This window comes from Fomitopsis serialis (assembly GCF_022376445.1).
Source record: "Fomitopsis serialis strain Sig1Antser10 chromosome Unknown B0H18scaffold_96, whole genome shotgun sequence".
NCBI classification, from domain to species: domain Eukaryota; kingdom Fungi; phylum Basidiomycota; class Agaricomycetes; order Polyporales; family Fomitopsidaceae; genus Fomitopsis; species Fomitopsis serialis.
This window is the reverse complement of record NW_025955056.1, coordinates 139941-154067: the sequence shown is the minus strand read 5'-3', so window position 1 is coordinate 154067 and position 14127 is coordinate 139941. Positions and strand designations below refer to the sequence as shown.

General features: G+C 53.2%; 5 protein-coding genes across 5 annotated transcripts; 2 read left to right on the top strand and 3 right to left on the bottom strand.

Annotated features, from left to right (window-relative positions):
• Positions 1–526: 526 nt before the first annotated feature.
• On the bottom strand, positions 527–2706 carry B0H18DRAFT_1033344 (uncharacterized protein). Its single transcript, XM_048030172.1, has 5 exons — positions 2572–2706; positions 1392–2550; positions 1039–1356; positions 728–1012; positions 527–667 (listed from the first exon to the last, which is right to left on the bottom strand). Exons 1-4 carry the CDS (start codon positions 2596–2598, stop codon positions 735–737), a joined length of 1782 nt encoding a protein of 593 aa, XP_047888627.1. The 5' UTR covers positions 2599–2706; the 3' UTR covers positions 527–667; positions 728–734.
• A 235-nt stretch (positions 2707–2941) lies between these two features.
• On the top strand, positions 2942–4658 carry B0H18DRAFT_1200402 (Aldo/keto reductase; the record flags this gene model as incomplete). Its single annotated transcript, XM_048036115.1, has 9 exons — positions 2942–3379; positions 3436–3472; positions 3532–3587; positions 3637–3654; positions 3730–4089; positions 4140–4215; positions 4263–4387; positions 4438–4552; positions 4621–4658. The coding sequence occupies exons 1-9, from the start codon at positions 3350–3352 to the stop codon at positions 4656–4658; spliced, it is 855 nt and encodes a 284-aa protein (XP_047888626.1). The 5' UTR covers positions 2942–3349.
• Positions 4659–10391: 5733 nt separating this feature from the next.
• B0H18DRAFT_1123378 (uncharacterized protein) lies at positions 10392–10628 on the bottom strand (the record flags this gene model as incomplete). Its single annotated transcript, XM_048034682.1, has 2 exons — positions 10392–10496; positions 10566–10628. The coding sequence occupies 2 exons, from the start codon at positions 10626–10628 to the stop codon at positions 10392–10394; spliced, it is 168 nt and encodes a 55-aa protein (XP_047888625.1).
• A 415-nt stretch (positions 10629–11043) lies between these two features.
• On the bottom strand, positions 11044–11360 carry B0H18DRAFT_883369 (ankyrin repeat-containing domain protein; the record flags this gene model as incomplete). The annotated part of the gene is made up of 2 exons (XM_048040970.1): positions 11044–11213; positions 11264–11360. Coding segments are annotated over 2 exons (267 nt in total), but the record flags the coding sequence as incomplete, so codon positions are not given.
• Positions 11361–11750: 390 nt separating this feature from the next.
• Positions 11751–14127, top strand: B0H18DRAFT_938212 (transcription factor Tfb2). The gene is made up of 13 exons (XM_048041836.1): positions 11751–12034; positions 12085–12189; positions 12242–12358; positions 12415–12514; positions 12570–12676; positions 12733–12835; positions 12892–12960; positions 13015–13098; positions 13164–13314; positions 13363–13493; positions 13549–13596; positions 13657–13735; positions 13803–14127. Exons 1-13 carry the CDS (start codon positions 11892–11894, stop codon positions 13976–13978), a joined length of 1413 nt encoding a protein of 470 aa, XP_047888623.1. The 5' UTR covers positions 11751–11891; the 3' UTR covers positions 13979–14127.

Sequence of the window (14127 nt, the reverse complement as noted above, 5' to 3'; positions counted from 1 at the left end):
CCTTAAAGAAGACCTCTTTGACGGAAGGGATGATACGCGCGCCGCGCCGGGAGCAAATAAGACCAGATGGCAGTCGCAATTACCGTAAACTCTATCCAGATGGAACAAGGACGTTGCCCGTTATCAACAGAACCATAGAACAGGCAAGGCAGTTGCGGCTTTCGAGGCGTGCCATTCAAGGGGACGTGAAACCCATTCATGAGTGGCTAGCCACACGGTTGTCACTGGATGTCAGTGGCCATCCAGGTGGCATGCGATATGTCCCGCGGACATGGGAGACAGCACCTCGTGCGAGAACAATCCAGGATGTCGGGAGACTTAAGCCTGAGGATCGAGGGTCGAAACATCCGAAGCAAGCCTCGATGCTTAAGCCAGGCAGGCCTCTCCTACCTTTATCGTTGAACTGAGAACGACTTCTCGTCAACACGTTTCGCGGGCTTCGAACGGCTTGAGAAGCGTTCAGCCATGCGCTTTGAGACGGAGCTCTCTCGACCTCTTGGCAGAGCGTGCATATGGGGCAGAACGACGGCGGTCCAGAGGGCTTCAAGTAAAATCCAGACGGACGTACCACGGTACCCCTTCGGGTGAGAGCAAGACAATATTCATTGTGTCAAAATGATGCGTCGAGTGTCAAACTGATCCCAACCACTGTCGTCCATGATACATCCTAGGAGACAGAGGATGCGTCGCATCAGTACGCACGACAGCTAGGAACAACCGTGCTCACCTACAAACTAGATGAACAAACTGATCGATCCTTCCTGCGGATTCATCTTCCACTCTCCATCTACACGAATGCTGGCGTGTACGTGACCGCAACCGGCCACGGGGCAGGTCCACTGGTGTACAGCTTCAATAGTTGGTTTGGCCTTCCCCTTCCCCTTCCCGCGAACGCGCGTTGTGGATGAAGATCCACGACCTCGCCGCCGGGGCGAGGCACCGACGAGACGTGCAGGAGATAGCGGCGAAGGGACACTTCCGCAATAGGTTCGTGTGCCACGGCGTGCGAAGCCTGGCGGGGATGTCGAGGGCGTAGACGAGAACGTATTGAGTTGTCTTCGGGTGGAACATCTGCGCTAACCGGCCCCGGTGCGTCTGCTAGGGGCGGATCCGATTCTGGGTGGAGCATCTCTGCCGCCTTCCGCTTGCCCTTCCTGGACGTGGTCGCCTCTTTCCCTGCCCCTCGTCTCTTGCCTGTACTAGATACTGGCAGGTCCGGCTCGCCGGTGTCCATGGCGATATCGGCATGAGAGACGTCCCGCGCCTTACCCTTGCCCTTGGGATCATCCATCGCCTCCTGGACATCTGCTGGGGAGGAGGAGGAGAGAGGAGGAGGAGGCGCAGTGGGCTCATGAGCTCTTGTACGCACTTGCCATCCAGCATATGGCCACACCGAAGCCCCCAGATCCTCCTCCTCGCAATCTCCTCTTCCGGGGCTGCACTCTCGGCTGTCAGAGAGAGGGGGTCATTGCAACGTGCGCAGACCAGACTGGCAGACGCCTCGACCACGCTCGAGTTTGCCGACGTCCTGCTCGGACCTTCGGTGATCTCGCCATCGTCATTCAGAACGATAATGGAGGACGATGTCGCAGAAGTAGACGGCACTTCCGACGGGGCGAAGTCGAATGTAAACCCAGGCACAGGTTTGTCTGGATGGGTGTAGCTTGGCTTGTAATGTTGCTCTCTTGGCCGTTCGACCACTGCAAGAGGACCACGAGGGACTCCAAATCGGTCGTCGTCTAGTATATCTCGGATAAATTCGAGGTCTTCGAGATCGTTAATGGGTTCATTGAGCATTAGACCACCGGGATAGATCTCGGCTTGTCCTGGAAGACGGCGTTGTGGCGCTGGTTCTGGACCGTCCCACCAGTTATTGACAATGTCCGGAAGGAGTCGGCGCCAACCTCGCTCTGGGAACCGCATCTCTTCAAGTTGCACGGCCTCCTCGCGCTGTCTGTTCACTTCCGCTATGAAATTTTGCCTGTTGAAAGCGATCAAGGCACCACCCAATCCCATAACCGGTTGGTGATGAGACCGAGCCACTGGGGCAGGATGTGGCACATCAACAGGTGGGGTGTGGCCGCGCGCAAGCGGCTGGCCCAGACGGGCCTCAAAAGGAAAGGGGCGCGCAATTGGACGGATAGCGGGAGGCGGCGCACCCTCTCGTCTTCCAAGGCGAGCGGGGAATGAGCTGTGGCCGGCGAGGTTGCGTGGAATAGGAGGAACAGGCGGGATGTATAGAGGTTGGATAGGCCTCGGTGGAGGAGACAAGAATCGGCGGCGTGCTACTGACCATAGTTGTTGCAACAGGATAAAACAAGCGAGATGAATATCCATACCGTGCGCATTCTCTACCCGTGTAACCTCTACTTCATCATCACTCTCCACGAAGATGGCTGATGCGGAGCTCGACCCTGAGGGCCCTCTGGCGCCAGTGATATGAGGAACTGAGCCTGTACTGTGCCGGTACGGGAGTGGGCCATCCAAGATTGTGACCTCGTCTTCGTCAAACGAATCGACATCAATGACCTCGCGTGCAGCGCTAGCCTGCTGCCTGCTGTCGGAGGATACGCGCGAAGGCACGTCGACGGTCGCCATAAGAGATGAAACAAGCGTAGAATTCTTCCGCACAATGCAGCAATGTTGTGGATATGCAGTGCCTCAGGTTGTGGAAGAGGTCAAGTAGAGGCAGGACGGCGTTCGTTGCAGAGTTGAAGAACAATGCCTTGCGTTGTGTCCGCAACAGGTTCCTGCTCGCCGAAACCGGCATATTCTCTCACGCCACTGAATGGTTGATGACAGAGTCAGCGCTGCTTTCGGCAACTAAAGTCAATTCAGACTGTACCATTGCACAAGTGTATGTTGCCAGCCTTGTTTACGCTGAGCTGATTCCAATTGCACCGAGTCCCGACAGCCTTTCGTCAAGCGTCCCCGCGCAAATTCCCGACGGTAAGTTCTATGTGATGGTCCGCACTGGTCGACCTATATTATGTCTGGGTTCCATCAAGGTGGGGCGCCGGGCGTGTCACGTCTTGTCGGGGACGAGCAGAGTTCTTCAAGAGTCGGACGTCACTGCACCGGCGACTCTCGTACTTTACTTGTACATAGCGGCATGGCAATTGTCTCTACAGAGTGGTGCCCCAAAGCCCGGACTATCTATCCACCTGCTGCATAAGCTCACGCTGGGCACGGGTGCCGGAATGGTCATCCGCTCCGCTTGCCATCGTCCTTACTCACACCGTCACTCCAGATTCCATTGTTAACCGCGAAGCTGAGGGTATCGTCAGTGTATTCCCGCACTCTTCAGCGTTGGCGGAGCGCAATCCACGAACCGTCGAAACGTTTCATCATGACATTGACTCTGCATTCGAAAATGAAGGTACGTATTCTAGAGACATGCTGTCCAGGGGACACCCTGCTAATCATCGCCTATAGCTGCGGGACGGGAAAGAAATACCCATCATGGGCTTCGGTCTGCAATGGTCCTTCATATCGGGTGGGAACTCAGGAGGGGCTCATTCGCATTGTTAGGCACGTACGAAATGGATGGCAGGGAGGCCTACACTGCTGTGAAGCATGCTTTGGAGGTCAGTGGATGTGTTGCTTTCTGTGTCTCCCGTGCTTATCGTAGTCCAGGCCGGATATCGTCACATCGTATGCCGAGTTACCTGCTGCACCATCACTGCGTCTAATACGACGTTTGCCTCTGATCCCCGATGACTCTCGCAGGACTCCGCGGAGTGGTACTACAACGAAGCTGAATGTGGCCGGGCTATCCGTGATTTCTGCGCTGCCTCTGGCGTTCCTCGCTCTGAGGTCTTTTTCACTACGAAGTTGCAGAACAACTCCGGGTATACAACCTCGAAAAGGACCATTTCACGCTCCCTTCAAGAGAGCGGACTGGGATACATCGACTTGTACCTGATGCACTCTGCCATCGGCGGCCCGAAGAAGCGCGCGGAGAGTTGGAGGGCGATTCTCGAAGCTAAGAAGGACGGGTTCGTCCGCAGCGTGGGTGTCAGCAACTTCGGCGTCAGACACTTGCAAGAGATGGTGGATGCAACCGTAGAACTCCCTGTGATTAATCAGGTCAGCGAAACCGTAATCTTAATATCGTGTGCGCTGACATAGCGCATCAGGTCGACCTTCACCCTTTCATGACCCGTACGGATATTGTGGCCATGTGTAGGAAACACGACATCGCATTGGAGGTAAGTGGTCTTACATGACATACACCGAATCATCACATAACACGATAATAGGCTGGGCACCCCTCGTACGCGGATATCGCTTCAAGCATCCGTCGATTGTCCGCCTGGCACAGAAATATGAAAAGGAGCCTGCGCAATACTCTTGCGTTACTCTTTGCAGAAGGCACGCCTTTGAAGTCTCCATTTAGTCAGATAACCTCTATGTTAACTGTCTACATCCATCCAGGGATACATACCGTTACCTAAATCTTCGTCCGCGCACCGGATCAAGTCAAACCTGAATGTCTATGATTTCGAGCTGACATCGGAGGAAGTGGCTCACCTGGACAGCCTTGATGAAAGTGGCGTTTCAGCTTCTCGGTTATAGCGTCTGTTTACGAATACAATTTGGGCTCACATAAACTCTTAGGGCTCGTGACGGACTGGGACCCAACGGACACGCCATAGACTGTCCAGAGCATCCACTGTCCGCCTTGTATGAATAATTGGATCGTTGGCTCCGCTCTAAGTATATGTACCCATATCCAGGCATCGTGTGGTGACCATCTCGAGATTTCATGTGACAGTTATTAGACCATTTGACCAGAACATGCCACAGAGACGACGGGCCTTGTCACGGTCGCCGACCCCAATGTTGACCCCAGACCGTGGAGCACCTATGTCCGAGGATTTGTCCTGGGGGATAGTGTCACCGGCCCTGTAGGTCTGGTCCAGGGTAAGACAAGAGCACTGCCTGATTCAAATGCCACGGAGAACTTTGTGAACTAACAGTACCCAAGAGACTGACATCCAGTCGATGGTCGATGATACAGTGACAGACCCAGGGCAGAGGGGCTCAAAATCTCCATTCCAGGAGCTGCGTAGCTCGGGTGAACACGATCAATATGACTGAGAAGAGTCCCATGCATGCGCTCAGGACCGTGACTGCACCCGTACTGTTCCACCAGCATGCGGCGGCGTAATTCTTTCCCTTTTGGCCGGGAAATCCACAGCTGTCTACAGCCGTTACTGTCGGCGAGTCGCGTCATCGCAATCTGCATTGGGAGGAGTAAGTTTGATTCATCGGGTACAGCACACCAACGCCGGACGTCTTTGGTGGGGTAAGCAGTAATGATAGCGAGTCCAGCGCTGGGTACAGCCGCGGCGAGCAGGGGACGAGTTTGGGACTTCGTCCCGCGGCTTTAGCGTACGACTTGTTCAAAGTACCTTCCGGCAACGACTGGTTGCAATGCACTCGAGCAAGGAACAACAACAATATTGTGCATATCTTATCCAAATGGCGGTCGATCGCGTAAACCCATGCAGCTACATAGTAAGCGTGTTTCGAAGTCATGTCACATATCGCATACTAATCGTGTACGTTTGAATGGCACAGATTGAGGACTCAACATCGTCCCTAATACCGATGGGTCAGACCAGCAGTAACCGGACTGTAAGTGAGCCGGAAGAAAGTCACTAGAAGACCATTTACGTGGTGCGCTTTAGACTGACCGGGCGACTCGACGCGATCGGAACGCGCCCCGCCTACCCAAATTTTTGTCATCTCTAGGTCTCCATTGCAGTCGAAAAGGCTTACCTGACATTCCACGCGAACATGACTCCATGATGTGGTATCTAGCACCATCTCGCACCTACTAGTACGAGAAAAGCACTTGAATAGCCAGTACCGCGACTGTCCGTTGGTCCAACTCAGGCCGCGTTCGCATTTGTTGCAACTGTGCTGCCGCGACCACGCGCGCGCGCTTGATAGTTGTAACGGTGCCGGGCACATTATGGAGTAAATTCTTCGATGCTTCAATCTGCACTCGGCCGCCAACTACTACAGTATTCGGAAGTAATGAAGGCATGTATCTCGTCTAGATCTGGAAAGCGGTGTCTGAGATACTGACACGCAGTTTTCGTACTGGGGTTGTAGTCGCACAATACTTATGATATCGGTAAAGGATTGACAGTATAGTGGAGCCCTTCCGAATATGTTCTGAGGATCCCTACTGGCGCAGCCTGAGTACGCACTCCGAGTCGGTGGCACTGTGGCAGGTGCCCGTCACGGCCACATACAAGACGCCACGCTGAAACCAGCGCTGTCGCTGCTTTGAACATATCGACTCCAAGTCGGAGGCGCGGTGGTGAAGTCGAACGCGTTGGTGCATGATTCATTGAAGCTTGACTTTTCATACTAACCATGTCCCTTCAGGCCTTTGAAGCCGTGTGAGTCATCTTGAGGATAATATGGCTCTGGGGTGAATGCTACGTGACCAGGGTTCGCTTCAGTCGCAGAAGTAAAGCACGGACCATGTGCTTGACCGTCACACTTGTGAGGCATTCGCCTCGAGACCTCCATTTTTGCACGCTGCTGAACGCGAAGCTGGAGCTACCGCCTCGACGAGTAGGGTTTACCGCTGAAGGCACTAGTGATATTTCAATTGCCAACTGCTGACCCGAGATGGCCGCGGGTAGACCCATGTCCAGGAAGGCAGGGTTAGGCTTCTTGTGAGCGACGTCGGCAAACTGCAGCATCCGAGTCAGCAGGGCGCAAAGTTTATATCATGGGGTTTCTAATATTGAGGCGATTCCCAGACATTCGCAGCTGTCTAATAATGGACTGTGGTTATGTCTACACAACCTTCATCTCTTTGTTTCGCGAACCTGACATAACTGTCAAGTGACGTCGTAGAAGAGATGGAGGTATCCTTGCATGTGGGACAACCTGATACGGAGAGCCCCCGTTCATCCTGTCCCTGAAGTTGAAGCCGTAAGCTGTCGGCCGCTCGGAGCCCCGAGTCACGATGAAGGACATCCAGTGGGCACCCGGTGACCCATGACGAATCGCTCGGCTTCCCAAGAGGTTCGCTTAAGAAGAGGAATAGAGATAAGGTGTGGCCCGGGACCGCTGAAGGTGAGGTGTGTCTAGCTTCGCCGCGGTCGAAGATGTGACTGACAAGTGGCAGGTCTCAGCTATTCAATGCTGAGAAGCGGCGGGACCATCTTTTCCATTTGGTACCAAACCTTGCGCCACGACAGTTGGCATACGCGAACGTAGCGCGTTGCGCAATGCTCGCTTACATACTAATTCTCTGCGACTCAGCGTGACATGTTGATACGCGAAAACGCTATCCTAGACGCGATGCAAGGTGTAATTTCGGATCGGGTATGACATGCCCATCTTGTCCCAAAAAACTTACGTTTTGCTACAGTGCGGTCAGACGAGACCAATGATAGGCTTCAAGTTGTCAGCGATCCGCAACGACAACGTCCAGCTCGACATCGTCTCGAAGCCCGACCCCTCCCAATATCCATTGGCACTTAATTGTTGTCAGGTTTCCAATCCACTTCGTATGTGATTATGATCCAGTTCTCCGCAGAGGCTGCGATGATGATACCCCACGTTTGAGCTCCCAAGTCGCAGCTGGTGCCCCGACTCGGATCGGAGGAACTACGTGATTTATATGACGTTGAAAGTTTTGACGTGGCCGGTGCTAACGAGGCGGCCCTGGAGGCCCTGGAGAATGGATAGATGAGCCCACACATTTGGTGCCGCAATCATGTCCTGGACTTCCGCAAGGAAGTCGATCTGAGGTCGTGTAGAATTGTAAACGATGGACAACGCGCACAGGCGTTTCAATCGTGGCTGTACCGTAATCGTCTCGCCTTATGCGACACAGAATGATCGATGACCACGGTTCTATGTACCGAACCAATGTACCTCAAATCAGCAACATATAGGCTTCACACGACGGATACAGTGATGCATCTGCGCACGCCACCGTTAAACTCGTCTAAGTGCTCAAGGTGTGATTCAGCACGACTATGGAGCGAACAGATGTCTTCATATATTCGAGTAGGGTCACAAAATCGGGAAGGTGTTCAAGTTGTCAAAGCAGAAGTCCGGGCAGTGCTCAGTAAGTGCACAGCAGCAGTGTAACACGCGGCATTGCTACGGGGCGCGCTGTGATTCGCGACCAAGTTGTTGTCTCTTCGCTCATTCACGCCGGTTGGTTCATGCGACCCTGTGTGTGAGAGGCTTCTCTGCGATTAGCGGAAATAAAGCATATCAAGGGGTTATAATAAAGGCCTGAGGCCTGAGGAACCCGTCCCCCAACCATAACTTCCCTCTGCGGATTAATGCAAGGTACGCGCTTGGACCACGTTCGCTACTTTTCAAGTCTTGTTCTGAGGCGCGCAATCGATAGCCACTTGCCCTTAATGAAGCGCTTCGCTCGTCACCGGCACAGCAGGAGTAACGTAGGCCGTCTCGCTTGGATATGGACAGTCACGCTCCCATTTGGGAATGAACATACAACGTCGAGCAAGGTTGCGAGCGATGTGATCTGGCGGAAGCCTGGGACGTGGAGTTGGACCCTACTCTCCGAGACATGACCGTCCCAGACAGGTAAGGCTCCATTGTCGATCTATGCATGAACAGACCGATAAATCCCCATGGAACGGAACTGGGCGATCGCACCCTTTACTCCATCGGCGCCTGAGTTTAACTGACTCATCGGCGTCGACCGTCCCGACAGCTCGCATCAAGGTGCAGGCGCGAAGAGAATAAATATTACTGCATTTGAATCTCGGGTGTCATGTTTCAGACTCTGAGCATGTGGTCGAGACATCTCTGCATGATATCGCTGGGCTGTAGTGGGCCCGAGAGTAGCGCCTCCGTCTCTGAGGATGGTCCGTCAGTCCTTCTAGCTTTCGCGACATGAAGTGATGCTTGCCAGTTCTCCACGAAGCCCTGTGGCTTCCACCGCCATGTTTGCACCAATACCGCACTTTGGTCACGTCGGAAGATAATTCAGTTCCTGACTCCGCATGAGTGCCACGTTGCTGTACGCGACCATGAGATCGAGTACAAGTCCAATTCTAGGCCACTACTTGTCCTCCCAGTGTCCATGTGTAGTCAGCTTGTTCATGACACGGAGAGTGAGTACTGTTGCCGCCCTGTGAATGACGTCGATAAGAGACAACAACCAGGGGTGCAGACTAGCCTGGTTCAGGAACTGCGGTGGCGATGGTCTAATAAAACTGACACACACCATGGCATATATTGCGACCACCGCAAGGGACAATGGCGTGTTGTACAGTCGTGAAATATTGGTTCGATCTGACAATAAAATACAACTCACAGGCTGATCTAGCAAGATGCCCGTTGCCTTCGCGAGGTGTTTAGCTCTGCAGCAACGAGCCATTACCGTCCCGGTGAATACTCTACCTGATGGCTATTTATGCAACTGCAATTCCCGGTTCTTGCGCTGGTCTTCGTGTAGGACAATGAAGGTTAGCATCGATTCGAGCGTCAGATAATTAGGAGCTGCTATTGGACCAGTATTATACAGCACGCAGGGAAGGCCTGAGGTACTAGTAGAGCGCTTCACCCATGGGAAATTCGGCGCTGTCGATTTATGACGGCTTGCTCGCACTGTGCATCTGATCCCACTAAGCGTAGGAGTGCCGCGGTCATGAAGACATCGCGGAGTTCTATGAGGGTAGCCATTGTTTAATGTTCCGACTGAAGTCCGTGTGAAGGTCAGACGTAGCCATGTTTTGCGTTAATAATGACGGCAATACGACTGTTGCTACGTTGCTGCGTATGAGCCGGTCAGACGCGGGATTGTATCGTGGGGAATACTCACCCTTGTAGCATCAGTGCCAGGGTGTGCAGGCGCAGTCGGGAATTCTAGTTAGGGGGCGATGAGCTAGTATCTAAAAGCGCAGGCCGATCTATGAAATGCACGTACCATTCGCCACTCGGATCCCTCAGTGATGCGCACAATGTCAAGCATACGCCTTGCGCCTTTGAGTAAGGCAATCGTTGTTCTGACACCTGGTAGGCAGTTCGCCCACTCCTATGTGGTTTGTTTCCACTAGTCATGCTGAGTGATGCATCCGTGATTGACAGCCAATCATGATCAGTAGTTTGCATGCCCCTAGTCGTGCCTGCTTTATGAAAGCTCCTCTCGAAGTGGCCAGAAGGCACATCCTGTATGTTCATTTTGATGCCAGCCATCGGGCTAGGTCAGTTACGGAATCATATAGATACCGACAGATTCTTCTCCGCCACCGAGTTACTTGATTCTGCCGCCGCAACTTCTTCCGCGCGATTGCATGTAAGACATCCTGCAGATTACATAGCCCAATTGCACAACTTCTTCCCAGAGTCGATTTGCTGCCGTGGACGTCTTATGACCGCTTCCCGCAGCGCTCAATGACATAGTCCTTTGCCCGTCTCTGTTCCTGTCCGCCCACACCTTCGAGATCTTCCGGCATTTCGCCATCGAGGTTCTCCTGTCAGGAGCGATAGTTGTGTCGTCTCAGCACCGTGAGGATCGCACAGACTGACTTCATACTACTTACGCGAGTGCGATCCGCGCCGGCCTCAATGAGGAGGCAGGCCGCTTCCGCGTATGCTGACTCCATGGCCAGGTGAAGAGGCGTGTTACCTAGCACCATTTAAACGAGATCGAGGGCGAACTCTCGCGGCAAGCTGCGCAAGAGACGCACCCACACGGTCAGCGGTGTTTAGCCGGGGTTTGGGAGACTCCTCGGGAGGCTTAAGCAGAAGACTGATGAATCCAGTCGACCCTGTGGTAGCAGCACGGTGGCTTCGGATCTCATGATGGATATACAGTTCTACGATAGCAAGATGAGGACGCACAGTGGTAGCTGGTTTGCCTTGTCTCGCGCATTGATCTATGAGCATTGTCGGGCCTCATCCCAAGACAGAGAGGAACGAAGCTGGACTCACATCAGCTCCTCGGGAAATGAGTAGTTTGCCTATCTGAAGAGGCAGGGTAAAACACAATACTAGCTCGGTAAGACGAGCTGTCATACGTCAACTCGGGACTTGGAAGCCGCATAGTGCCTGCCAATAACCAATGTCAGTGACACTGTAAGACTCGGTGTGCAATTCATACAGCGGTGTGATGCCTTTGTCATTCTTTCGGTTGATATTCGCGCCGGCGCCCAATAGTTCACGTACAACCTCATCATGCCCTGCGCTAGCTACTCCTGTCATGAGTGGACAGAATCAGCGACACTAACAGAAACGTTACAAGCGATGTGTAGGGGAGTCCACCCGCTATTGTCCGCACGATCGACATCTGCTCCTTGATCAATCAAATACCGTGCGATGTCGAGGGCCCCCGACGAGGCTGCCCAGTGCAGTGGCGTTCGACCATCCTAAAACACTCAAGTCAGGGGGGGCTCAATACATACGTGCAGCACCATGGGCCTTTACCACGTCGGGCGAGTTAACGAGGGTAGGGTCCTGAGAGACCAGAGACCGAAGCAATCCGGTCTGGCCTGTCAAATCCGTGAACCACTGATATAGACACGGAATTAAATATACTTGCGGTTTAGTGCAGCGTTGTGCACTGAATTGTTTGACATCGTATAGAGAAGTGGATGGAGGAGGAAAGGATGAGAGCGAGACGACGCGTGTGCGGCAGACGCGTCTGTGGCATCATGCCGTGGGAACTTGGCGAGTGCTGGTGGCTGTAAATTGCCTATTCTGGGTGAGGAGCCTTGATCAAGCGCGGACCGGGGCCTCCTCCGTTCAGTCAGTTAGGCTCAACCGACCGCTCGACGTCAAGGACATCGAGGACGTTGGCAGGGTCGTGAGAGTATACCGGACACGCGGACAGTGAGCCAGACTCACTCAACACCCCCATCGCGAGAGACATGCCCTCCGTCGAACTCAGTGCGGACTCGGCCACACAGAGCGAATGGAGTCCCCATATTCTCTTAGCTTTTATGCACTCTCAGTCACAGAACGCGCTGACGAGGCTATATCAGAGGCCATCAGCGTGTCTCTCTATTTTCCGGTGCGCCAGTACTCCGTCCCACTGAGCCGCTCTTACTTACAGCGAGCTAGTCTTGTGCAACCGCTGGAACGCCAGCTAATCATGAACCTTCTATGGCTCGAATCTGCCATACCGATGTCGACAATGTCGGCGTGGGTTACACATGAGGGTAAAAAGTATGACTCGCATATCCTATCTCGCACTTTTATGAAGTGATCTTTTTATTAGGCCTTACAGTGACTCCCTTTCCACGTTAGCACGTCTCCATATAATCCCAAATTCAACAACGAAGCTTGCATTGAATCCCACATTCCGAGCATCGCTACGACAAGCTATCACTAGCGGGTGAGCGCGTGATCCCACGAGGACGATGAAGACGTCACCGATGCTGATCCTTTCAGAGGGACGACAGGAAGCTTTGGAGTACCGGCGGAACCCGACCCGCAACATCCGTCTCCTGACATCGCTACATTGGATGCGTATGCCCTCGAACGTTGGGAGGTGTGCCCTCGGTCACCCTAAGTTTCGCGAAGCCGTCTAACAGGCTCGACTTCAGACCATTCTCCACTACATGGTATCCTCCGGAACAGGACAACATCCTACGAAGCCTTCGCAGGAAGTTCTGTTTCTCTTGCAACGAAGCGGTCTAATGACGAAAATGCAGTGAGTTGTGCGTGTCAATGCCCAATGAGAGCCATAGAGGCTGAGATACGCAATAGCGGCGGCGTCCTGCAGATAACATCGTCTGGCTTCCAATTTCTGTTGCATGATCCTCACGCTCAACTGTGGGAGCTGTTGCTGCAATTTCTTCATATGGCAGAGGTAGGAGGTTCTCTGCGTAGAACCACGGTCCCATCACGTTCTGTTTGCCGGAATAGGAACGACAAATGGATCTGGTGGAGGTTTTGAGCTTCTTGTTAATGTTATCAACGATGGAGCTTGGCCGGGTGTGTCGATGGTCTCTTCTGTGTCCGAAAGGCTATCATTGATTATCTGAGCAGGAATATTCAACGGAGAATCTGAGTCCCACCCAGGGCGCTATGCTCGCGGACTTGCGTAATTACGGCTTGATCTGGCAGCACAATGTCCGTTAGCCTTCCATCTCAGCATTGGTACAATCTGTCGATTGACAGGATCTCATTTGGTCTAGACGTCCGCCCATCGCTTCTGTCCGTCCCGTCTAGCCACAACGCTAACATCGTCGTCGCCTCCTCTGCCGACCTCCCGTAGTACAGGAGGCGGCTCTCATGACCAAGGGTTCATTGTATTGGAGACAAATTACAGACTGTATGCATACACTGGTGCGTGTTATACATTCCACCTGGAGCAACCGTCTCATTTGGATATAGACAATCCTCTGCAGATTGCCGTGCTGAACCTCTTCGTGAATATGAAATCTCGATTCCCGAATCTCGTCGTCGGTGCGATAACTCGTGAGAGTGTCAAGAAGGCCCTTGCGAATGGTATTACCGCGGATCAAGTGAGCAGAGTCTGTTACGTATTCCAAGGACACCGTCAGTTATGCGGTATTGCAGATTATTAGCTATTTGACGACACACGCACACCCACAAATGCGCAAGAATGTACGTTCCTGGTATCCTGATTGCGCAGACCGCATCTCACGATAGTCGCATCATCCGCAGAAACCTCTCCTACCAGTAACAGTGCAGGATCAAATACGCCTATGGGAACTAGAGAAGAACAGACTGAAGTCGCAAGAAGGTTCCTCAAGTCATGTTGCTTATGTGCAGGCACTATTGCATGCGGACGCTGACCTTCTCGGTTACAGGATATTTATACACTGCATTCGCTTCCCAGGCAGATTATGAATACGTGCTCAACTACGCCAAGCAGCTGGACGTCGTGTTATGGGAGAACCCGGCCAAGCGGTGTTTCTTCGGCACCCTGGAGGGGCATGCTAACATACGGGGATTCATCGAGAGGCGGTCTGCGGGCATAGCGTAGCTTAGGTGTGGCTGACAAGATCAGATGGGAATGCATATCGCCATTCATTCTCTGTAACCCTTGCGGTTCCAGGGCTAGTCGCTCATGGTCGGCTATGACGTAGTACGTTTGGACACTGGGAACGCACACTTGGTGCTGGTTCATTCACA